This window comes from Amblyomma mixtum, chromosome 1, assembly GCF_055824585.1.
Source record: "Amblyomma mixtum isolate Tamu chromosome 1, ASM5582458v1, whole genome shotgun sequence".
NCBI classification, from domain to species: domain Eukaryota; kingdom Metazoa; phylum Arthropoda; class Arachnida; order Ixodida; family Ixodidae; genus Amblyomma; species Amblyomma mixtum.
The window spans coordinates 220,466,143-220,491,935 of record NC_143012.1 but is presented as its reverse complement, the minus strand read 5'-3'; the positions used below and the strand labels follow the sequence as shown (position 1 = coordinate 220,491,935).

The following is a 25,793-nucleotide window of genomic DNA, read 5'->3' as shown; positions in this document are numbered from 1 at the left end:
TTTATAGTTGTCCATGTGCTGTCACTGATGACGTTGCTCCGGACGGGCCAATCGGGATACAGGCAAAGATGCAGGTCATGCAGTGTTGTCGGGCCACACCGCCAAGCAGCTGTAAAACACGGTTTGAAAGGATTATGTATAGTCGGTCACAGGCCGTTGCTGCCGCTGCCACTACGTGCAATGATCATGATCAATGATCTAAGCATGCACTTCCCCGAGGTGAACACAGAGCAGCCAATGCAGTGTTAAAAAAAAACAACTCCATTCTGTTTAGACTTTTTCGAGTGACTGATCATGTGGCCTACCGGCAGGGGTCCTACGATGTTCGTAGAAGATAAAGATTGTGTGCCTTGTCATTAGATGCGCAGTACATTGGTGCTCACGCTGGGGCATTGTTTTTGGTTTGAGCTAAGTCTTCCCCGTATGCTTTGCACGCAGCCTGAATTCCCTCGTGCTGCTGTTTGCTGCCGCCGTCGCATGGCGCCATTGCTGTTTGCCCGTTTCCCTTCGTTCCTTCCCCACGCGGGCACCCTCTACCACTGCATCCTGGTCCTGGTGCTGGTCAGCTGCGCCGTGCTGCTCGCCTTCCAGGTGCAGCTGGCGGCCCACAGAGAGGCAGCCGTGCCGCCCTGGATGCGACAGTCGGTGGCCTCCGAGCTTCGCAACGTCCAGGATCCAGGAGGTCAGCAAGACGGTCGCGAGAGCGGGACGGAGCGGGCCCAGAGGATCATGGAGCGCCAGATATTCAGGTCTGTTGGCAAAGAGGCGCGCTCAAGGCTTGGTGGCGGTGTTAGTGTTTTAGAAATTCCGTTATGGCGTCTTAGGTCTAGCAGGATACAAGAAATGAAAGCAGAACTCGTGCTCGGTTGCGGCAGTTCTGGTAGCCAAGTACTTTTCGGTCTTTTGAAGCTGGGGTTGAGAAGAACTCTAAAAAGCATCAGTATGGGGACAAAGTGAAAGCATGGCCGATGCCTCGACACTTCTGCGGGAATCCAGAGTTCATTTCGATAACTTGCAAATCGTACTGTTTGACCTACCTGTTAATCTTTTCAGCATAAAATGACAGCTGAAAAAAAACCTTCTTCGTTATTGATAAATGCAGAATGCAAAGCGCAGTGTCACGTTGTCTCTGTGCTTTATGTGGTTTTCCCGGAACCATGACTGCACTGAGTGAAACAATAGGAATTATGGGTATCCTTTAGATATCTAGCGCTGGGTAAGTCCAGCACTTGAGTACCCAAGGTATGATGTACTTGGTTGATTGGCTAGTCAGTGCTTCTGAAGGCCCAAATGAACGACGCACTAGCCAATGAACGTCACGACACACTACTGTTCTGGTTGTTCTCAGTGAGATTTTCGGGCGAGATTATTTGATGTTCGTTGTACCTAAGCTGACACAATCAGCTAACCGCCCCAACAAGAACTTACGTGCAAACGACTTCTTGCGTATCTTACATGTCCAATTTTGATGCTATCATCCAATAGGACTTTGCCAACGAGAACGAGTGCCTGAAACCTGGCTGCATGCACCGTGAGAGGCCTTCTACGCGCTCCTTTAGGCGTTCAGGTTTATTGCCTAAGCCTGCACCTTTTTTCTTGAAATATTTTTATCAGAGTTATTATCCGGTTTTTCTGAGGCAATTCGCTTCTTGTGCACTAACCGTAGCTTCTATTACGTCACCAATTTGCTTGAAGTCGAGTAAGATTGGGCCAGAGACAAGAGTTGTGTGTTTTGATAAGAGCGCACTTGAGGAAGCCGTCGCCTCGCTTATATACACTGTATTAACATGGATTACATATCCCATCATTTTGCACTCTTTGCATCGTGCTGAACCCGGCTGACGCAAGAATAGTGCTTTGCCTATGCGTATATGCTATCCTCAAACATAGACCTTTAGCTCCGTTCCCGTTCTCAGGTGTGGAATCGGAGTGTTAAAAGCAATGCGTAGGTACCCAACTCTTTCAAAACCCACGAAATCGCACGTGAATGTGCGTGACAGTTTGCACTGAGACGCCGCGAGATCGGCGCCATAGCCCCGGGAGCCGCTGGACAAGCTCTGTGACGGTTTCTCTGGCAACGGCGCAAATCTTTCCTCCTCTGTGCAGTTTCTGTGCGCGTCTGGGTTCGCGCGCAGTGGGAGAAGGGAGGGAGGCGTACTGATAAAATTATATCAAGAAATAGTGCTGCACTTGATGAACAACGTTTGTAGGGACGACGATGCGGCCGACCACCGGCACGATGGAAGCGCGGATCTGTCTCTGCCAACAAGCCGCAAGTTGCCGTGGTTCTTCACCAACGGCACCGAGTGGCCGCGCCCTTCGAGCAAGCTGTCGCGGGTGGCCAACGTGTGGCCCGACCCGGAGGCGCCGCACGACGACCGCATCGTGGCGCAGCTCATGTACCTGCCGCCCGGGTACAAGGCGGGGCCCAAGAGCGCCAGTGAGTGGTGAAGCTCTTTCTTAGGAAAAGAAATACCCTCTAGCGATCCAAGACCCCTTTAAAGAAATGATCGAAGGAGAACCAAAAACGAAGTGCGAGCTATTCCAAGATAGCGTGGCAGAAAAACAAAAGAAGCGAAAACTGGAATTCATGACATTTCATGACATGTATCCGAATGACAAAGCCAACGTCTCAATATCCGAACGCCAAAGCCTCCGAGCGACAGAGGTGAGTAGAGCATAAATGGCAACGTAAAAGCCATTTTCGTTACGTAACGACCACGGGAATTAGGGTAAAGGTCACTGGTCACAAGAGCCAAAGTCGATTTTACTTATGCATCGACCAATAGTAACTGAGTGTGCATCTTAAGACAGAACTACTGAAAAAACAAGTATGCGTCTCACCCGTACTTTGCGAGTAAGTGTTTACTAATTGCTGATGATGCTCCCATTCGTAGTACTCCGACCTGTGCAGACAATTTGGTTGTCAGAAGCGGACTCAAAGCAGGCACGGCAGAGAGAAGTGTGGCGAATTCCCTTGATTGCAACGTTTGTAAATCTGATGTTAATGAGTTTTTCAGAAAAAAAAAATGCGGCTGTGCGTTCCAGGATCGACACCTGACAGTCGCCAAAGTATAGCAAATTTTCGAAGATAAGTTGTTCAGAGGCTGTTTAAAAGACTGCTTGCATTGGGAAATATTCCCCTTCACTCGTGGCTGCGTTGTAGCCATAGCTCATGTACCAAATATAACAGCGCATGCATACTCACGTACTCACGGATGCACAGTTATACTTCACTAGTGTCCTCGCCTGCTATCCTGAAGGTTGTGGTTGTATCTTAACTTTTTACCAGTATTAGTTACGACTGCAAAACCGCCTTCGTTGGTTTCCTTAGCTGTAGATACCCGTTCTTATCTTGATAATCGTCCTGATGCAGTTGTGTCCACTTCCGTGCTAGGTGTATTAAGATATATGACGGTGCATGATTATGGCGCATTTATCAGTTACGAATGCACTACAACCTTGGAGGGTTGCCAATTGCCATTTGCTGCGACAACGCGATAGCATAAGTATCTCGTTGTGAGCTGCCATGCACGAACACGCATACGATGGACGTGGAGAAAAGTACTTTACGCTGTCCTATTTACCACGCTAGGTCCCGCCGCGGTGGCTCAGTGGTTACGGCACTCGGCTGCTGACCCGAAAGATGCGGGTTCGAATCCCGGCCGCGACGGCCGAATTTCGATGGAGGCGAAATTCTAGAGGCCCGTGTGCTGTGCGATGTCAGTGCACGTTGAAGAACCCCAGGTGGTCGAAATTTCCGCAGCCCTTCACTACGGCCTCCCTCATAGCCTGAGTTGCTTTGGGACGTAAAACCCCAATAAACCAATAAACCAAACCTATCTGCCACGCTTGGCAGGGAACAAGTTGCTCTTCCGTGTCCTTGGTAGGTGGCAGGAGCCTCCGACCAAGGTGTCACTTTCCGCCTTGCAGATGACAAACTGTGTCACCGGTGCTGAGTGCGGGGACGTGGGACTCTCATTCAATCACATAGAACTAAAACTGGCAGCCCATGTGCTTTCTCCAGTGGGTTTTGGCACTCGACATACCCTGACACACGTCGACCGTAGCGTTGCGGCTCTGTGAGCGCTTTATATAGAAGTTACTTGCGTTCACCGTTTAACATGCTTGCAGACACATCGTTGAAGACCATCGTCTTGGACGGCAGCTGGTACGACTTCGCGGACGGCCAGACTCTGTTCCTCCGGGACCGCTGTCCCGTTGACAGGTGCCGAGTGTATCACAGGGCAGCACCCGAAGGCGTGACGGTGGACGCCATCATAGTCAAGGACGGCTACAGTAGCTACTACCTGCCCACGGGTGACAAAGAAAGAAACCAGGTGTTGCGGATCCTCTACCTGCTCGAAAGTCCGATGAACGCGCCCTTTGATGAAGGGGGAGCCCTTGGCATTGACTGGACGGCTACGTACAGGTGCGTGCGGCTCCTATAGTTGGGTACAACTGAAGAAGGAACCAGCAAATGTTCCTCAAAAAAGGCATTCCAGTCAATAGCGTCGACCGATTAACGCGACGTCGTGCTTAATCCCCTTTGACCTGCTGGAGTAAAATCGCAGGGGATGGCAGATAAAAGGGCATTAATTATTGCTATATAATCGCATTAACCACGGCGTCATGAAAATCGGTCGACGCCATTGGCTGGAGGGCCTCATTGAAGGGGATCTGCCGCTTCGTTCTTGAGTTGTATCCTACTATAGCTTTCTCTATCATTTTCGGCAATTGGGGTGAGGCTTTTTAAGTGTTTCTGGCTACCTTTGCACCAGTATTCTACTGCTCTGTGACGTCATAACATCACGCAATCAGATCCTGACGAACTGAGTTTGGTTACTTTGCAGCCAAACAACGCTCGCTCTGTAGCGTGGTAAATTTGCGTCCCAACCTTCTCACAGATGACAAAGTGTCTGTCGAGTACATAAAGCCAGGAGCGGGGCATTTTGGCCCTGTCGGAGATGAAATGCGTGCACAGCATTCGATTTGCACATGATACCGAGAGGTTGCGCAGTTTTACTTGCTTGTTTGTTTTTGTGCACGTACACACGAGAGATATGAACCTTGTGTGAGCAGAGCATGGGGCGCTACGATTTGAACCCCTTTTTTTTCTTGGCTGGATCCACAGCTATATATGAACGTGTTCTTCGCGCCCAGGACAGACGACCTTACGTAGAGTCAAGGTATTAACGTTGCTCCAAGATCCCCATACACACCTCCTGAAGCATCCTGACACTAGGGGCCGTATTCCATAAGATGTCCATTTGGCATTGTCCATTTTGCGTCTATTTGGTCCTCTGTCATTGGTCACCCAGATTGGTCATCTGGCCAATGTGTGCTTGGCGACCGGACTTGAGCACTGGCTGCCATTGGCTGATATATGAAGACAATGGCGAGGTCCAGACGGTAACCTCCCAATGGCCAGTTCGCTTTCCACAGGCGCTTGCAAGCCGCGAGTATATCTGGGTGACCAATGACAGAGGACCAAATAGACGCGAAATGGGCAATGGAAAATGAACAGCTTATGGAATACGGCCCCAGATTTCTTACGCGCAGCGACAATTCTCTGGACTACGGACTCGAACTTCCGCCGCTGCAACTGAGCCGCTGACTAGCCTGGTACTTCCTACATCCCTGCAATCTTCTGTGACTCACACAAGCCACATATGTGTTTGGAGTAAACATGCAGGAGTTGTGGAGTTGCGGATGTTACAGCACGAGAAGACACGGGTGAAATGAACGAAGTGGACGGGGCACAACTCTAACTCTTCATTTTTATTTAAAAATTAACGGTGATTGCCCTTAAAAATAAGAAAGGATAAACCACCATGCAATATTGCTTCCGCCCCTAACTATTACTTAGTCTGTTTTCTTCTTGATATCTACGTGAATCATGTCATGGGGATAGGTACTTTTTTGAAAAAGACACTGCGCTACATGTACACGCACAAAAAGACGAGGAGACGAAGGACAGGTGCCATCCTTCGTCTCCTCTTCTTTATTTTTTTGCGTGTATACTTGTAGCACCATCTTTCTTTCAAAAATGCAAAACCAACTAGCCCCATAACATACGTTACTGACATAAGTACACGGTCGCCAATTTTTTTTTTTTTTTTGGTTTGTCAGCATGCCTCAATATCACTAACGAAAGAGTGAAAAACCCTTCCTTCCTCTCCTTACATTCCTTCTTTCCTTTTTACTTTGCTTCGTTGCTTCCTTCATTTTTTTATTTCTTCCTTTTTCTTTTTCGGAGTGCAGAAAGGACTCGGACATCGTGACGCCCTACGAGAAGTTCGTGCTCTTCGACCCGCTGGTGAAGACAATCAAGCGCAACCAAGACTACGCCCAGAACAAGTCCAAGTTGGTCGCCTGGTTCGTCTCCAACTGCGCAACCCAGAACAACCGCCTCGAGTACGCGCACAAGCTGCAGGAGCACATACAGGTACCGAGAATGGGGAACCACGTTTATGACCTGCTTCTCTGAAGTCATGCACCAGGGGAAACTATAGTGTTGGCGTCACCCAGTGGAGACGAGCGAGGTCAAGCAGTCTGCGTGCAAGGATGGTTCGCCACTGGCTGGTGCCCATGCCTGGTGATGATAGCCAATGATCCACTAGCCGAGGCCAGGCACGAGTCGTTTCGCGATGGAAGAACTTCCTCGGTTTTGTTCCCTATTCTTTGATTGGCCTGCTCTCTAGGTTCTCGTAGGCTGCGAGATTTTTATGGGGCTCTCATAATCAGCATCAGCCGAATTGCGTTCAGTGGTCGACACAAACATCCCGCATCGATCTCCAGTTCGTAGCCTTGCACGCCGCCGACTGCCAAACCTTAGAAATTTTTGTTTTGTTTTGTTTTATTGGGGTTTAACGTCCCAAAGCAACTCATGCTATGAGAGACGCCGTAGTGAAGGGCTCCGGAAATTTCGACCACCTGGGGTTCTTTAACGTGCACTGACATCGAACAGTATACACGGGCCTCTAGAATTTCGCCTTCATCGAAATTCAGCCGCCGCGGCCGGGATCGAACCCGCTTCTTTCGGGTCAGCAGCCGAGCGCCGTAACCACTGAGCCACCCTTAAAAATTAAAAAAAAATCTATATCCCTGTACTTTGCTATCTACCTTCCCTCCCATATTGTTACTGCGTTACCACGGCAGACGATCGGCAGCTGTCACTAACACGCGTTTGTTTTCTAATCCGTGTTGTTATCTCGAGCTTATCCAGTTATCCTTCTGGAGGGAAAAAGTTTGTCCATTAACAGTTTGCTAAAAACCTTCGTTTCCCTTTTTGCCTGGCGAGCGGAGTTGTTTATGGTGTTCCCGGAGTTGTTTATTGTGTTCGCATATCTTGTCTTCTGTGCGCGATGCAGGAGCGGCTCCTGCTCTGCTGGCACTTCGTGTAGTCGGTAGATTTTACAGCTAAAGCTGTTATACGGAACCCTGCTTGGCGGATTGCGTGTCGTAGACCGTCAACACCCGGTCACGTGACCATAGCCACCCACGTGATCAGTACCAGGGACTTGACAGTGCGCCCTCTGCGATTGTTGTGGTAGCCCAGGTTGCCACGAAGTATGTGGATCTTTAGATTTTACTGCAGGGCTTAGGCAGAAGTAAACGACAGGCAGATCACTCAGTTTTGAGCGCTAGGCAGCAGAACGTAAATATCATCATCACCAGTGTAAACACGTGGAAATATTTTTACCGGTCACTTCTTCTCCTGGGTTGTTAGGTAGTGGGCTCTTCGGTGTCGGCTTCTGAGCTCTCCCAGCCGCTCCGCCAAATAATACTTCGGTGGTGCCTTTTTTAACATGCGAAATAATTTAGGCTCACCAAATAAGACAGAAATAAAACCGCATCAGGCATTCATCAGTTGCCTTTCTATCTTGGATATCTCAAACCAGTTATGACGACACCACCGAAGTTTTTGCTGGGAGTTTTTCACTGCCCATTCCGCAATATTTTCGAACCTGAATAGAACTCCTACCGGTTAAGAGTCAGTGTGCGCCTGGTCAGATTATTTCCTTGTGGTCTACGTCCTCCTAACGGCGTATTTTAAAAATATTTTATACACCACCTGGGTCGTCATTCCATTCTTCTCCGGCTTACCACTGATATAAGAGGACTTCATTCTACTGTCATCTTCGTGATTCTCAGTGAAACGGAGCGCGTGACTCTACTGTCGAGCACTACAAGAACAGTTTATTTCTTAATCGACCAGACCCGCAGCTTTTGTTTAGCATCACACACGCTGTTTTGAAAATTACGGGCGTTTCATGAAGGTGTCATCGGAATGGGGTTCGGCAATGCAGGACAACGGTGGAAAGACAGAGCGGATGCCACGAGCGCTGAACTGCCAGAAGCCCGTCACTAGTCAGAAGACTGCTATCAGAAGCGTGCACGTCGTCTTACGGTGTGGCAGGCCTGTCTTCTATTGTAGGACCCGCCGCGGTGGCTCAGTGGTTACGGCGCTTTTCTGCTGACTCGAAAGACGCGGGTTCGATCCCGACCGCGGCGGCTGTATTTCGATGGAGGCGAAATTCTAGAGGTCCGTGTAATGTGCGATATCAGGGCACGTTAAAGGTGCACTGAAGAGGAATCTGAACTCGTCTTTTTGCCGCGGGAACTCGATCTACACGTTCTGAGCATTCTTAGAAACTTCGATTTATTGCCCTGTGTGGCCGATTTTCCTAATTAAATCGAATTAACGTCCGGCTCCCGCCTTTCTTTTTCAATTCTCCCTCGTACGGTGGGCGGAGTCGACCAACGCGTGGAGTGCCTTGCAGCCAGCTCAGTGGAGGCTTTGCTTTCGCTTTATTTTGTTTTTTAGGTTTCCGTGAATAAATAGTTTCATTCGCAGATAATATAGCCGCAAAATAAGCCCGCAGAAATAAAAATACGCGCGGACTATTTGCTTCTACGGACTACTACGTATTACTCCACCGATGGCAGAGCGGCAAGCCGCCGCGGGACTGGCTGAAAGGCACTCCACGCGTTGGTCGGCTCCGCCCACCGTACGAGGGAGAATTAAAAAAAAAAGGCGGCAGCCGGACGTTAATTCGATTTCATTAGGAAAATCAGCCACACAGGGCAATAAATCGAAGTTTCTAAGAATGCTCGGAACGTGCAGATTGAATTCCCGCGGCAAAAAGACGAGTTCAGATTCCTCTTCAGCGCACCTTTAAAGAACCCCAGGTGGTCGAAATTTCCGGAGCCCTTCACTACGGCGTCTTTCATAGCATGAGTCGCTTTGGGACGTTAAACCCTAATAAACCAATCTTCTATTGTAGTAAATATAATTATAAGGCACTGCGAGACCTAGAGATTCGTGAAAGCTTTTACGCCACTAAGCGTGGCGGCAAATGCAAGCTGCGCGAATTGAAGACGAGGTGACTCGTTACTGATCAGGTGGACGAAAGTAAAAAAGAAATAAGTAACCCGAAGTAGAAAAACGTCTAGAATGTAGAGAAGAGTTGTAGAGAACAGCAATTTGTAGAGCAGAGATTTTGACGCTTTCAGTGAGGAGAAAGTCTGTTTCAGCTTTTTTACGTGACCGCTTTTTTTTTTTTGTCATTTTGGACCCCTACAGGATTCAAGGGCGAGATCGGTGGGGATCTTCACTTTCAAGAAAAAAAAATGAAAGCGTGAAGACGGTAACACGTTAAAGCCTCCTGATACTCACACGAAAAAAAAAAAACCTTGCATTCAGACTGAGAGTTTAGTGTTACTGATTGCTTTTGTGGCACTCATGCTGACCGTCTAATCGCCCCGCAGGTAGACATCTACGGAGCTTGTGGTACACTGCACTGCTCGCGATATACGACCGAGGTGTGCTACCAGATGGTCGAAAGGGACTACTACTTCTACCTGGCCTTCGAAAACGCCAACTGCAAGGACTACATCACTGAGAAGTTCTTCAACGCTCTGAGGTAACTGAGCTCGGTTGCGAAACTGATTTCCAAGCGACTTTTAAATACAAGATAGGCGTTGGCCTGCTGCATTACACCTGCGCCGTAGACAACTAGTAGGGGCGGACGTAGCGAGGCTTAAGGATGTAGTTGAGTAATAGGTATGCTGAATGATGCTGCGAAATCCATGGTATGATCCCCAAATGGAGGTGTTGGAAATTTCGGTAAGGTGCTCGTGCAAGGCATGGCAACAGCCGTGCCATCGGTACGAACGAAGTGACGAACACAGCGCTACACGTCGCGCTATGGCATAGCAAACAAAAGCCACATACACGCTTAGAGCGTGCTGGCGTAGGCGCACTGGGGGGTCACCGTGAAAAGAGGCACGTGTTCCAGTGCCGGGGAATGACCAGCAGCTATTTGTGTTTGTCGGTTACGCTGTTACTGTGGTGTAGGAGTTTATCCAGGAAGGTAATTAAAATGGCTTGAAGGGCAGTAGAATGCCCACACTCTAAGAAAAAAAGGTGTGATTTTAGTCCTTTAAGGGGGTAAATCCACTGACGCTGTGGCGAGCCCCTTTTGGTGCAAATTTGCACCCTCGTCGGGGGACTAAGTGTGTGTGGTGTAAAGTTTAGGCTTCAATAGGAGTAATGTTATTCCGTTTGATCAGGTGTAAGTATAAGCCCTTTATGACTAACGTTACCCTTCCTCAGAGAGACTGACGCTTAGGCCGTGAAAGTGCAAACATATGCTTTACTTTCTGGTGCATGTTTGCACCCACTCGGAATAAGCTTATGCTCGATCTCAAAGCGTAAACTTATCCTCCCAAGGGCTACAATTAAGCCTTTCAAATGAGCTTACTACAACGCTCCTGAAGTGCAACTTTACACCTTATCAATGGGCGTAACGTTGTTCTGCAAGAGGATATGGTTTTGATCTTTTCAGGTGCACCCTTACACCGTGTTAGAAAGGGTAATGTTAAGCGTAAACTTACCCTCGCAAGGGCTATAGGTAAACCTACCTAATCAGTTTATAACAGCGCTCCCGAAGTGCAACTTTGCACCGTATCAGTGGGCGTAACATTGCTCTGCAAGTGTGTATGTTTTGCTCGTTGAGGTGCATCCTTTCGCCTCTTTTGGTAGGGTAAGGTTACCGTCCAGAGGACTGTAGGCTATCCCGTATTGCAGTGTATTGATACACGTTCTCGAAAGTAAGGCACAGGCGCGTTCGCTGTGATACTTTTTGGGCCTGGAAACTATTCCCTATGTAAGTGTGTGGTAACGGTGCATCAGCTGTAATGTATAACTCACATTGCAACTAAACGCAGCATTACCATACACCTACAGAACAAAGCTACTCGCTGAAAAGGCATGATAAGTACCTCATTTTGCGTGCAGTTCAAAGACATTTTTTTCTTCCGCAATCCTGGTTATGTTTGTGTTAGTGCGATAAGTTTGTGGCGTGCCGTGCAGCACATCAGAAGGCAGTTTTGCACTCCAGTGACAGTACACCAGTACGCACAACAGGGTTTATTTCGTATTGAGTTTAAAATGGCAGCATAACTCTCAGTAGTCTTCTGTCAACGTCGTGATGGCATCCATTGTCCAAGTGAACCTGTGTGAGAAAAAAAAGATCGTTGAAGCATGCGGGGAGGTACACACATTTAATGCATAAATTTTAATCGAACATTTTCGGAAACCCGTAAGTCGTCTTCTCCGCAAATTTGTTTTAAAAAAAAAAGGTCTCGAACCCATTGGGTACACTCAGTCTTCGAGCGTATGAAAACTGCGGATGATCGCACTCTGCCTGCAGCAGCCTAGCCAGGAGAAGGAGGGAGATCGTCCTTTGTCACAGTGCTATGGTGAGTGGGTTCCGTGTTCTGGCTAAGAGTGGGGGGGAAGGAGAGTTTCGGAAGGGAGGAAGTTGAAGGCACGGTGCTGTTCAGCAGAAAAATTTTTAGAATGCTATATATGAGTTAGCTCACTACTGGCATAGGAACAAAGGCCCATTTCCTTCCACTTCCTGCCTATAGCCTCTACTGCAGTGCTACAGAAGGTTGACTGCAATACCCTTTTCTATACTGTACCACTGTACTCTTTTGACTGCCCTCTCGGGGCCATCTTTACAAGCCAGTTTCCTCAGAAGGGGGAACTTGACTCTTCGTTTCCACAATGTATGCGAGAGTGTCGTCTGGGAACGAGACCTTTTGGTTGGAAAAGAAACCTTGCGGAGCAGCTGATTTACAGATTACAGGCCAAGAAAATAAATAGAATAATGAACAACACAAGCTCTGGACACTAAATCATTGTAGAATCGTTCATGCTACGTGACAGAAGAACATGCATGCCCCGACAAGTAGACCAAACTGTAGGCTCCTCATTTGATGCACATATCAAACATGCAGTGGAAGTAGCGCGCAGCTCCAACTTCGAAAATGGCCTAGTTTTTTTATTCTTTTTTTATTTGCAGCGTTCTTCCGGCGTTGATTCAAAGGGGCACGATGATGCTGCTGAAATCAGCAAGACATACGAAACCGAAACGCAGTGTAATTGACGGTTCTAAAAGAAGAGGCAGGGTATCTTTATTCACCTGTCATGCATGCAGTGGTGCTACGAAGTATTCACTAATATTATGAGCCTGGAACACTTTTCGCAAGCAAAAATAAACTGAAGAGAAAGTTGTTGTCCAGTTATGCTTTTGGCGCTAGAAAAATTCCGGCTGAATTTAGAAAGTTTAACTCCTTATCGCAGCGCCTGCGTGCAACAAAGGCGCATGCGCACTGAGATCATGCGTTTCTTTCTGCAACAACTTGCAAAATTATATACGTCAGATTCTCAAGAAGGATGGTTTCCGATTTACAGGCAACAGTCTCGCATTCTTTCTAGAAAAGGAAGGTGGGAGAAGCCCCTAATCTATTTCGGCATCGACTGACGCATCTCCCCTTTTGTGGGCCGAGCAGGAATTCATAACGCAGACTGGGGAAAAAATCTTTTGTTGGAAAATATCTTCTAAGACAGCGGCAATTTTGCAAGTTGTTAACTGTTGTGAGGGTTTACTGACGTGAAATAGCGAAAGAAAAATTTTTGCGGGTGAAGCTTGAGAACGGCTATAGCGGCTTGGAGAAAGAACTGAAAATTGGTTTTGAGGAAAGGAAATGATGCAGTAACTGTCTCACATATCTCGGTGCACACCCGAACCACGTGCGTCTGGAACAAAGATTGCCAAATGGCATTGGGCCGCATCATAGAAAGTTTTGGTCTCCAGTTCAATTATTTTTTAGATTTCAACCATTCAGAGCAATCATCAAGGTTCGTAAATGAAAGTAGGACTCAACCTCTGAAGCTTAAATTCCCTATTAGCTGCACTCATGCTGGAGGTTGCATGCAATTTGCAACGTACAGGGTCAATCACACTTAGAGGGAACACGGCTCCGCGTTGCCGCGTGCCTGCGGAGTGCCATTGCATCGAACCCGTTCATGAATCAATGCACAGTGGCGCACGAGAAGAGAGACCTCAACGTTGTGCTTCGTGTCATCTACCCCTTTGCACGGGTTTGCCACCGGCTTGGTCGCAATGGTGGTTGGTCGCAAGCCACGCGGAGCCTTGTTCCCTCTAATTGCGATTGACCCTGTACACCCGCCGTCAAGAGCTGATGAAAGGCGACTGCGTCGAAAACATGTAGAAGCTTCGCGCCCAAAACTTATTGCTGGAGATATAAGGGTGCGACGCAATTTGCACCATGACAATTAGTCTGCATATATTTATTCTAAGATGCACGGAAAGACGACGACGAAATTGAATTATTTTAGTGAAAGTGTACATGAGCATAAGTAATTCCTCACCCTTCTACAAAATACAAGCAGATAAACGTTCGACAGTACTTACCAGGATTGATGACGTCGTCGCGAAGTAAGCCTGTTGGCAGGCTATCGAAACGCGTTATTCCCTCGGCGACTGCACACCACAGAGTCGCATAGCAGACAGCGTGAGATACACCGTCCAGAGGCGCGAAGTGCAAACTACACCCGACAGCAGCTGCCAGTTACACGCAGCGCAATGACGGGTCGCGCTCTATTCGCGGAAGGACGAATGAGCGAACCCACGCGTCCTTTGCAGCCTTTCTTCATGTCTTTCACCCTTTTCTCCTTCTGCAGGCAGATTCTTGCTTCTTCTCTTCTTTTCCTTCTCCGAACCGGTTTCCGCTTGTCCCTCGTGTCTGCTTTCTTGGTATTTCACCTCTACCGTCTCCGCTTCCCCCAGAACAGCCGAGGAAAGAGAAGTGAATACAAAAAAAAAATATTTTTTCCCCTTTTCCCCCCACCTCATTACAATGAGCAGTGGTACAAACCGCATTCCTTGCTCAGGTAGAAAATGGGGACGCAGCTGGCACAGCTCGGTTTGGCATCAGTCTTGTACACCTTACAGAAAATAGCAAACCGATTACAATTAATATGGCTCGATCTGAAATGTAATTGATTACCGTGGAGAATTATACCTGTGCTACACGGATACGTTAGAATGGGATCTGAGTCGAATTACATTCGAGACTTGGAATGAAGACGACGGCGGCAGTCATTGCGGTCACATTAGTCCGACAATAACACTGTCACGGTCAACAGCAGCATGTGATTATAGTGAACTATCTAATGGACTATAATGTGACTGTAGTGGGAAAAGTTTTTTAGGTCAACGACACCGACGAATTCGATCGGCGGACAGTCAGCCTTCGTGTTCTCGGCAGGTCGGCGGCTGAGCGTGAATATATTCGCGCTTCTACATTATCCGTGTTAGAAATAAGCGAAATGAACGGCTTTATTTCAAATGTGCACAGGTGAACACTCACCAACGACAAGGGCTTGCGAAATCAATTTTAGTCGTCGACTCCCTTCCCTTTCGCGACGACTAGGCCTAGCGAGTCCACAGGGTGAGGTCTGTGATTGCGGCGGTTGTGAATAGCGAATTCACAACCAAATGCCAATGGTCAGCGAGTGTAGTTACGACAACTGTGAGCTGAAGTCAACTATTGTTTACATCGCTGGGCGCACATATGATGAACGGGAAGCGCCGGTGTGACCTAGACCGCCGAGCAGTGCTTTACTTACAGCCAAGAGCAGTCGTCGCCGACGCTAGTTTGTGGATAACAAGTTAGGCCATTTCAGTTAACGCGAACGGTCACCAAACAAACTTCTGGATAAAGTAGTTTAAAATAGAGTACTGCTCACGTCGGAAGAAGCAGGGACAATTAGTGAGAAGTGCCGTTCCTATGCGATGGCAACAACCCGGCTGTCATGTGTTTCTCAGGTGAGCGATCACATCGGCGCTTCCCACAGATTGTCGCACTGCGTAAACAAGCACGGGTACAACCGGTACAAAAGAGGAGAGATTGTTTAATATAATTAAAGCGCAGATTGCGTTTTATTTCATGAAAACGAGCACTATATGTTCGTACGCAGCGATATGTAAACAACAGTATCAGTGCAGTCGTCCTCATCGGCGCACTCCTGGGGAAATTTAATGGTTTGAAATTTCACACATCTGAAATTCAAATTTCATGAATTTCAAATGTTCATTGGTGTACTTCTTTCAAGAGGATGTCCCAGGTATCAAAACAACGCAAATGTCAGCTTGTAATTATAGCAGGAGAGCAGATGAAGCCAATGTGTTTTAAACATGTAGGTGCTAGTTTATGAAGCCTTAGGTAAACATACATACATACTCGAAAAAAAAGGTGCATGAAGAGATGGTACACAGGATGGTCCACAAAATGTGGGACAAACATGGATATGTGCGCTTATTTGAACGAATTTTTTTTAAGAACACAGTTAATAAAAAATAAGTTTTACAACATTTATTTATTCCAGCATTTACACATGTATCTAGCATTCACACTATCTTGCGCTTGCAGTACCAAGTCAGTCGGAAAGCTCGTAATGCGGGATAACTTCAAACCACTGACTGTACTCGTGCGAACAGGGAGTCAGCATTGTGCACAGACAGCAAGGTAATCGCGCAAAGACTGGACAGCACGGGGTTATTATCTTTCAAGCGGTTATCAGGGCTGCGAATCTAAAAGGCTCTGGTAAGCTGCGCGTCCGCGTCTCTTTCGCTCCTGTATTATTCTCTAGCGACAGCGTGCTTTGCAATATTCGTTCGTTCCTCATTGGGGTCACAGAAAAATTCCAATAAAACTGTACACAGAGAATTTGAAGGTCGGTCTTCAGTTTGGGTGCTCGGCAAGGCATTGGCCTCTGCAGTGGCGCCGCTAAGCCTTCGTTTCCATGTTTTTGGGAAGAGCTCATCCTATGTTTGATAGTTGAGGTCATTAAGATGTCGCCGTTTTCGGCCGGGGCAGCAGAAAGCTACGCGTAGTGGTTGCAGCCAACGCTGCTGCGCGCAGAGACCTGGGGGAGACCGGTTCTGACCTTTGACCGAGTCGGACGTGTTTTTTGACGCTCCTTCGACTTCGGCCGGGCCTAGCTACGCCGTGCAGCAACCGGGTTGGGTCCGCATCGCCTGCACGTACGACCCGCAGGCAACGGACCTGGACCTAGGATAGTCACCTCCCGTGGCCCCCCGGCCATGGAGCCCCACCAGGAGGCCCGCGGCCGCGGAATGCGCAAGCCTAGGACTGTGCCGGACGGACCTCGTTCGCAGAGCGCACGCCGCGACCGGTCTATCGATTCATCTCCGCTGCTAGAGAGATGGATAGAGTGCGTGCAACGCGCAACACAGCGCGCTGCCCTGACTCCGGAGACGGCGAAGGCAACGCTACGCACCTTGGCCCTTCCGCCACGTGCTGCTGCGATGGCGGCGCGCGCGGACCAACACGTGGGAGCCGCCATTGCCAGCCCGGTCCTGCAGCCACCACTCGGCGGCGGCTACATTCCAGCAGCGGTGGAAGCAGCTGTGGAAGAGCCAGAGGGGGACGACGCCATGGATCAATGCATCCATCGCAAGCGGCGCCGTTCCACCCACTCTGAAGAGGGGGAAGGGAACAAAGACAGCGGGGGCGAGGAATCTGCTGCTAAGCGCGAAGCGCTGCAGCTAACTGCACCTGTCTCACCTCCCCCTCCGCGTCCTGAGGGAGCGACCACAGGACAAAGAGCCAGGGAGGTGACAGCCGACAATGGCGTGTTTGCCAGTGCTGGCTGCTTTCCCCCTGCTCTCGCCGGAACGCAAGCCCCCACCCTGAGGGACCAGCTGCCGGTGACGACATCGGCTGACGCGGCGCAGAAGCCAGCAAACCCAGCACGTGACCCAGAGGCCGCAGCTGCGGCTCTCAGACGGAGCGCGGCGCACGCTTCCAGCGTGCCTGACAGCAACGAACGCCACGCCCCCCTGGCATCCTCATGCTCACTGGAGACCGCCAGCCTGATCCCCTGGCGCCAGGCTTCAACCCGAGCACAGCGAAGGCGTAAGGCTGCCCTGCAGAGAGCTGCTGCTGCTGTGGCGGTCCATGAGGAGCTCCACTGGACAGTCCTGTTCCGGCCAGCGGAACGCGGCGTGGCCATAAGCAGGGAACAGGGCTGGGAGATTGCTGAGGAGCTGGGCCCGCGCCCTGACGTGCTGGCGGTTCGCGTTAACACGCGGCGGAACGTCGTGGCGGTGGACACCGGCTGCGCAGCTACCTTCGGCTCGCTTCTGGCCACGACTGTCATCCGTGGCCTGGCTGTGTGCGCCAGGGAGCCAGCTCCTCGCAACCAGTCCAGTGGGCTCGTGTTCGGCGTGGACGCGCGCCGCTCAGCGGATCAGCTGCTTGCCGCAGTGGAGTCGGCGGTGGCAGTGACGTCGGCGTCGCTGTCGGGAAGCACGCTGCATCTCCGATTTGCGGCGCCGATCCCGCCGCCGCATGTGTTCATTTACAGGCGGCGCCTCGCTGTCCGGCCCTGCCGCCCGCGCCCACTGCAGTGTTCCCGCTGTTCCAGCCTGGGCCATGCCACCGAGGCCTGCAGAGCTGCTGCCCGCTGTGCCCGCTGCGGTGCGCCACACGACACTGGAGCGTGCACCAGCGGAAAATCGCGCTGCTCGAATTGCGGCGGTCGACACCCAGCCACGGACCCTTCATGCCCCCACTGGCAACGAGAGAGGCATGTCGCCACGATTTTGGCTTCGTCAGAGGTGCCTCTCTCACGACGGGCCGTGCGCGCGGTTGTACGCGAAGAAACGGCTCCGCAGGCTGCACAGCAGCAACCAAGCAAGCGCAGCTATGCGCAGGTTGCGGGCCACAGCCAGCAGCAGCAGCAGCCTTCTCAGCAGCTCCGGCCTCAGAAGCAGCGGGGGCAGCATCCCAAGCAGCAGGCCGGTTCCCGCACTGCACCAGTGAGGCCCGCACCGACTACCTCCGGTGGCTCCCCTCTGGACGCACGCGACGCCTTAATCGAGCGCCTGCAGGCCGCGCTGCGAGCACTAAGCGTGCTCCTGCCAGAGGGCTCCGAGGGTCGCCGCATCTGTGAGGAAGCGACAGGCCCTCCTGCACTAAACAGCCAACAACATGGCTAGTCGCCGGGCAATACCCCGCATTCCCACAGTCCTGCAATGGAACGTCCGCTCCCTTGCAGCGCGATACGCTGAGCTCCGCTCACGCATAACATCCGAACAACCAGAGGTGATCGCGCTGCAGGAAACTTACGTCCGGCTGCGGGATGGGGAGCCCCAAAGGCGGCTGCCCGGCTACATCGGTTACCATTCACCAACGAAGTGTGAGGAGGAGTCATGTGCATCGATCCCCTGCGGCGACCCAGGCCATCGACCCGGGAAATCGCGGGCCTCCATTTATGTGCGACGCGACGTCCAGCACGCGCTCGTCGGCACGGCGGCGGCGACGAGTGACGTTCAGGAGTGCGTGGCAGTGACAGTGCGCGTCGGGGGTGTTGACACATCAGTGGCCAGTGTTTATGTGCGCCCAGCTGTGGCGTGGAACGCGCTGTGTTTTCGTGCAGTGTCGTCGTGTTGTGCCCCGCGCCAGCTCATAGTTGGTGACTTCAACGCCCATCATTGTGCGTGGGGCAGTGCGCGCAACGACCGGCGCGGCGACGACCTGCATGACACAGCAACGCAGCTGGGACTCACTCCTCTCAACACTGGCCAGCCCACCTTCCGACGGCGTGGATCGTCAGGCTCCTGCATCGACGTTGCGTTCGCGTCCAGCGGCATCGAGGCGACCTGGCGTCGTGCACCATCTCTCTGGGGCTCGGATCACTTCTCCATCACCATAGAGCCCACTGCTAAAGAGGCGCGCCCCATGCGTACGTACGCAATCGTGAATTGGGGCCGCTTCCGCCAAGAGGTGGACGCCGCCGCTGCGTCCGGCGCCGATTACTTCACCAGTCTTGTCCGGAGCGCCCTCGCAGCCACGCGTCGCGCAGAGGTGCGGGCAGGTCAGCCAACACCCGACAATAAGCTGCTCGATCTGCGCGACAAAAGGGACAAGGCGGAGCGCAGGGCGCGACGGACGGACAAGCCAGAAGACTGGACGGTCTACAATCGGCTGGACGCAGCGGCAAGGCGTCACTCCAACAAGCTTTATCGACGGCAGTGGGCTTCTCTCTGCAACACGATGGAGAAGGATCGCAGCTCGCGGCGGCTCTTCACCACCCTGCGGCGCATCACTACACCTCAGGCGAACCCTCAGCCCCTGGCCGCTCTCGCCATCTCGAGCGGCCAAACAAACCAACAGCTGGCTGAGCAGTTCGCTGACCGATTTGCGCCACAGCGTCCCGCGAGCAGTGCAGTGACGACATCGGGCCCCACTTTTGACGCCAGGTACTCTTCCCCCGCCCCGGATGACGGCCCGTGCAACGCGCTCTTCACAGCGGCGGAACTGAACGACGCGCTGCACCACTGCACCCGCCGCTCATCGCCCGGGCCAGACGGGGTTACGTACCAGATGCTGCGCAACCTGGACGCGGAACAACGTCAAGTCCTCCTGCGGCAGCTCAACCTGGTGTGGGAACGCGGGGTGCTACCTGAGGAGTGGCGCACAGCGGTCGTCTGCCCGATACCGAAGCCAGGCCGCCCACCCACGGAGCTCAGCGGATACCGGCCAGTGGCGCTAACGTCGGCGGCATGCAAGCTGATGGAGCATATGGCGCTCCAACGCCTGCATGCGCGGGCCGCGGAGGCAGACTTGTTCGACGAGCGTCAGACAGGGTTTCGCGGGATGCGCTGCGCGGCAGATTCAATCGCGGACGTTGTCTCCGCACTCGAGCACGCCGTGGCGGCGCGGCAGGTAGCACTGCTCTTGCTGCTCGACGTGTCGAGTGCGTTTGACAACGTCCACCGTGCGGTAATTCTCGCGAGGCTGGAAGAGGCGGGCGTGGCCGGTCGTCTGTTGCGTTATGTGCAGGCGTTCCTCAACGCGCGCACTATTCGCGTGCGCGTGGGAGCGGCTCTCTCTCAGCCCCGCCCGGTGGATCTAGGCGTGCCGCAGGGGTCGGTGTTGTCCCCGTTCCTCTTCAATGTGGCGATGTCGGCGGTGCCGGGCTGTCTGCCCACAGGCAACCGGCACCGCGTGTACATCTCCATATACGCGGACGACATCGCTCTGTGGTGCTTGGGACCTCCGGGCGAGGCTTCCCGCGTGAGAGACTGTCTCCAGGGGTCCCTTGACGCTATCGGCGACCGGTTGCGGGGCCTCGGCCTGGCGCTTTGTGCGGAGAAGACTGCAGCCATGGCCTGCGCAGCTCGCAGATGCGCCCGCCTGGCGCCGCTGACGTTGGCTGGGACGCCGCTGCCGTGGAAGAGCTCCGTGCGGTACCTCGGCCTGGAAATCGACCAGCGCCTCTCCTTCCGCCCCGCGGCGACCAGGGCCTGCCAGCAGATGAAGAGGACTACAGCCGCTGTGCACAAGCTCACCGCCCGGGGCCAGGGGATTTCTCAGCAGGCTGCGCTGCGCCTCTACAACGCCGCAGCCTTAGGGGCGATACTCTACGCGCTGCCCCTCGTCACGGTGCGCAAACCATCATGGAAGGCACTGGAGGTGCAGCATCGCAAAGCGCTGCGGACCTGCCTCGGTCTACCCGGAAACTCGCAATGCGAGGCGACACTGGCCGAGGCGGGCGCGTGGCCGCTGCAGCTACAGGCCACGCAGCGCTCGCTGCACCACATTGACCGCCTTCACCGCGCACCAGACGGCGCGGAACTCCTGCAGCGCCTTCGTCACTACCCGCGCTCAAGAATGGGCGCGGCACTGCAGGAATATGACCAGCTGACGCGCGCCACGCCCCCCTACGGCCTCTGCTCCCCCTGGCCCCTCACGACGGAGGTACAGCGAGAGATCGTCGGCATCGCGGGAAAACGCAGCACACCACTATGTGCGGTGCAGCAGCTAGCCGGAGCCGTCATCTACGAGCAACTGCGCGACCATCTGCTTGTGTTCACTGACGGCTCCGTGGTGAGCGAAAACTGCTCGCTCGCCGCAGCGGCCACCATCCCCGCCCTGCAGCTGCACCGCCAGCAAAGAGTGGCTTACCTGGGCTCTTCGACCACGGCGGAGCTACTGGGTCTTCGCCTGGGCTTGGACCTGGTGCTCACCCTTACTCCGCCGCCACCCAGGTGTGCTCTGCTGTGTGATTCCCGTGCCGCCCTCAGCCGCCTGCAGACTCCCGCTCGTGGCACCCCGTTGCTGTGCGCGTTACGCGAGCGCATTGAGCGCCTCGCGGAGCGCAGATGCAGTATTCGCGTGCAGTGGGTGCCCGGTCACTGCGGCATCCGCGGCAACGAGCAAGCCGACGAGCTCGCCACCGCCGCACATCAGCTTCCTCCCAGCGACGAACCGCTCGCCCTGGAAGACGTGCGTGCGGTGATCTACGACCACCTCCGTCAGCAACACCCGGACCCTCGCATCGCGCGAGGAGAGCGCATTTCTCTCGTCGGCGCGCGCTCACTGTCGCGCCTCCAGCGGGCGATGATCATCCGAGTGCGCGTCGGCTGCGTGTGGCCCGGGGAAAGACGGGTGCGCCACGGACTTTCGTCAAGCGACGCGTGCGCTGAATGCGGCGCAGTGGAGACATTGGAGCACATGCTCCTTCGCTGTACCGCTTCTGCAGTGCCGCGTCGCGAGATGCTCGCGGCATACAGGGCGCTGGGAATCATCCCGGACAGTCTCGAAGCGCTCCTGTGGCCGCGCGGCAGTGCGCGCACCCGTGACAGAACAATGGTGAGCCTCTGTGCGTTCATCGAGCAGGCGGACTTGACTCCCCGCTTGCTCTACGCCAGGTAGTGCACGCGTGACACGAACGCTCCGTGGGTGCTACCTCGGACGGTATACGCGGCCGGGCGCCCCACCCCGGCCGCTAGTGCAGTGTGCCGCGCGCGCGATTAATCCGAGACAGGACGCTACGTGCGCGCGGCTATGTACATACAGTTTACTTCTGGTGTAAGTGATTGTGCGCAGTGGCCGCTCGCGCGCACTTACTTTCGGACAATGCTTGGACATTAGCGCGCGAGCGGCGCGAACTTGATTACTTTTGTATTTTGTAAATAGTGTACAAAGCTCTACCCTGTCCTTTCTCGCTGTCGCTCCCCTCTATACTTCTCCTCACTATCCTCTCCCTTTCCCTTTCGTTTCCGCCGGCTGCAGCTCGGGTGCTTAAGATATTAGATAGCAATTGCCGCGGCCGGCAACGCTCTTTTGCTTCACTTTTTTTTTTTTTTTTAAATAAACCACTACCACCACCAGAAAGCTACGCCGTCGGCTCAGGGTAGATATTCTTCGTTGCTGGGGTCTTTTTTTCTTTTCGCTTCCCGCTTCATTTCATGCTTTTTTTTTTCTATTCCCGACACATTTCTTTGGAAGCGTGGCGGACGCCATGGTGCCGGCAGCGCTGGTCGACACCTGGCCGTGCCTGACTGATCTTTTGTGCAAGTGCTTCCGCGTCGGGGAACGCAAGAGAACCCTCACGGGAATATCCAGGGGGCTTGGAGAGGGGAGGAAGAGTAGGGGGCGGGGGTGGACAGGATGCAGCATTTCAAACCTCCAGGACACTCCATGAGTAAAAAAAAAAGAGACCAAAGAAGCAAGCAGCCTCTTCGATAGTGGTTTAGGCTATGGGAGATGGACGAAGTGATCTTAAAAGAGCTTGTGGTCGAGGCTCTTGGTTCGTATTTAAGTTGGAGAGAACGCCAACCAAAAAATTACTAAAAAAACACGTTTTGTAACCTACTGGTTCTTTCATCACGTGCGACTACGGGCGAGTTACAGCTTGCATTTTAAGCCTTCTGCTAGTCATCCGCCGGGTCACTGAACGTAAACCATGGACGTAAGAGGGGGGAAAAGTTTCTAGGGAGCGGTTTACATTGCGCCGCGTCTGACTGATGACTCAAGTAAGCTCGAGCCTTGGACGCGGTCGGCATCGTACATCGGCGAGATCACAGTCATGGCGATACCAAAAACTTCGCTGAACAAAATGGATGTGAAACAAATGAACAGGGAATGAAGCGCGGTGGCGGACACAAGGAGGCTTGTGACCACAAGACAGACTTCGAGGAAACTATGTACTGGACAGCGAGCCGCGCCCACGCAGAAGGCTCTTATCATGACATATTCAGCAGACGCGGAAACCAGGTTTAAGTGACGAATGCGAGCCCTTCTGCGAGCTTCAACGGTTTCCAAGCGAAGCACTCTTGTCCCCTTTGGTCGTTTATAAATGCGGAGTAGTGGACTCGCGACAAAAAAAAAAAAAAACTACTTGGACTAATTGGTGCAGTCACCGTGGCCGAAGGCGCGTTCCTTTCCCTCTTCCCTGCACAGCCCTTTCTACAGAAATTGTTTTGCGAGTGTGCCATGAGAAATATGAGATGTGAGAAAGTTTGAGCATTCATTTATTGATCACACAATAATCATTTACGACAAGCAGTATTCTGCTCTCTGTTTTTCTCTTGGCGCATAGTATTCAAAAGTATTTTTCAAATTTAGTGGAGAAATAAGAAATTGCAGTGCCAGGGAGGAGGGTAAAGTGGCCGAGGACCCAATTTGCTTCACAGAAATCAGTAGTTTTTCTTCTCTTCCTTTGTAAAAGATTACCCTAGGCTCATCCCCGCCCCCGTCCTGCTAACGGCAAGGTTGTCAAGTGCAAATTGCATTTAGGTTATTTAAGCACTCGTAACATCGACTGACGCAATACGTAAACCACGAATGTCCTATAGAACAACGTGAGCTTATGGTTTAAGTGCAATTATCACATTAAATCGAGGCCCGCCGATCTTGCTGTTATATGCAGCTGAGCGCGAGGAGGAAATATAACATTTCCTTCAAAATGGACACAGATTAAAATGCGCATAGAACGTGAGCGTTGGAGCTTATCGTCGCATCATGTCAAATTAAAGCATCGAATATTTTTTGTCGTACTAGAAATAGTCTATAAGAAAAAAAGCTCTAAGGATTTGCATTCCGTTTTCAGCACACACTGCTCAGCGTAATTACTTGATGTATTTGCCACACAATAGAAATCGACCATTATATACGTTCTTCACCGTCCCTCTATGAAGACGGTGCGCATCAAGGCACTCCTCACAAAATGCTGCACGAGCGCCCCGTCGTGGCACACGAGCAAACTATAGTCTTCCCGCTGTTTTAGGGGTAGGAACGGACGCGCAGTTATCAACACTGGTAGAGAGTGTAAGTAGGGTGCAAGTTTTCTTAAAGGGGGTAAGTGATGGAAGCGTGTTTTTAACGGGCGTAAAGTTATTCCTAGGGTCCTCCAAAGGGTGTAAAAGTCCATGCTATGCCCTTTTTACCCCTTTCTCACACCCTTTTTTCTAAGAGTGCAGGAAGTACGAATGTATGAGGAGGAGTGGACAGGAGGGCTAGAAGCGAGGCAATCCAGACGTCCTTGCGCATATTTACATAAGGCAGTACAGCGCCCATACTCGACCCTTCCCCTGGTCTCGTGACAGGCACAACGTGGTCCCGGTGGTGATGGGCGCCACCCGCGAGGAGTACCGCGCCGCGGCCCCTTACCACTCGTACATCCACGTGGAAGACTTCCGGTCGCCCAAGGAGCTGGCCGAGTACCTGCTGCTGCTCAGCCGGAACCGGACGCTGTACAACGAGTACTTCCAGTGGAAGGGAACCGGGGAGTTTGTCAACACCTACTTCTGGTGCCGCCTGTGCGCCATGTTGCACGCACCGCCGCCTCCCCAGAATCGTCGCTCCCAGGGCGTGTACCGGTGGTGGTACACCGGTGCTTGCAGGGCGGGGTCCGAGCCACCCCTACCGCCTGCATTTGCGCTCAATTGGCGCCACCGCGCGTGAATGACTAATCTCTCCGCGCAACTTGCTAAGTCATCCTTTCAGAGTGTTTGTGGTCGAAGAACAGCAACAGCGCAGGCGCTTGCGTGAACTTGTAAATAATTTTGCGACATGTTTCATTGACTTGCTCTCTTCCTGCCTTCCACCTATTCTTCTCCACCTCCATTCCCCTTCATCGCATGCTGTCATCCCGCGCCTCTCCTATTCTTGATGCCCACAGTTGGACTAGACGAGCCCGCAGTTTAATTCGTTTTCTGAACCTGTGCTTTAATACTTTGAACTTACAGAAACGTACCTGTAGTCAATTTTAATTCATTGTCTTGTCGCTGTAAGTGGATTTGTGTGACGTCAGTGTGGCATCTGTAAAGCGGAGATGCGGAGATCGGAGATCTGTATGCATTCTCCGCGCCGCAGGGAATGCATAGAGAGAACTGTCATGTGTAGTTATGAATAAATTTGACGACGATGATAGTGATTTTTTATGGAACAAGGGAATCTGCGGCCACAGAGCGCCATGGCACAAGGTATTTTCGTTTGCTCAAAGTGAGGTTGAATAAATTTGATCAAAGGCTGAACTATGACACACACACACACGCGCGCGCGCGCACGCACCTACATTGCACATTGTAGCAGAT

The 25,793-nt window shown here is 52.1% G+C and overlaps 1 protein-coding gene across 1 annotated transcript; it reads left to right on the top strand.

Moving 5' to 3' along the window:
• The first annotated feature begins 423 nt into the window (after window positions 1-423).
• On the top strand, window positions 424-25,161 carry LOC149370966 (core alpha-(1,3)-fucosyltransferase-like). The gene is made up of 6 exons (XM_089584368.1): window positions 424-749; window positions 2,211-2,440; window positions 4,135-4,432; window positions 6,265-6,448; window positions 9,775-9,929; window positions 24,804-25,161. Exons 1-6 carry the CDS (start codon window positions 424-426, stop codon window positions 25,159-25,161), a joined length of 1,551 nt encoding a protein of 516 aa, XP_089440494.1.
• The last annotated feature ends 632 nt before the right edge of the window (window positions 25,162-25,793 follow it).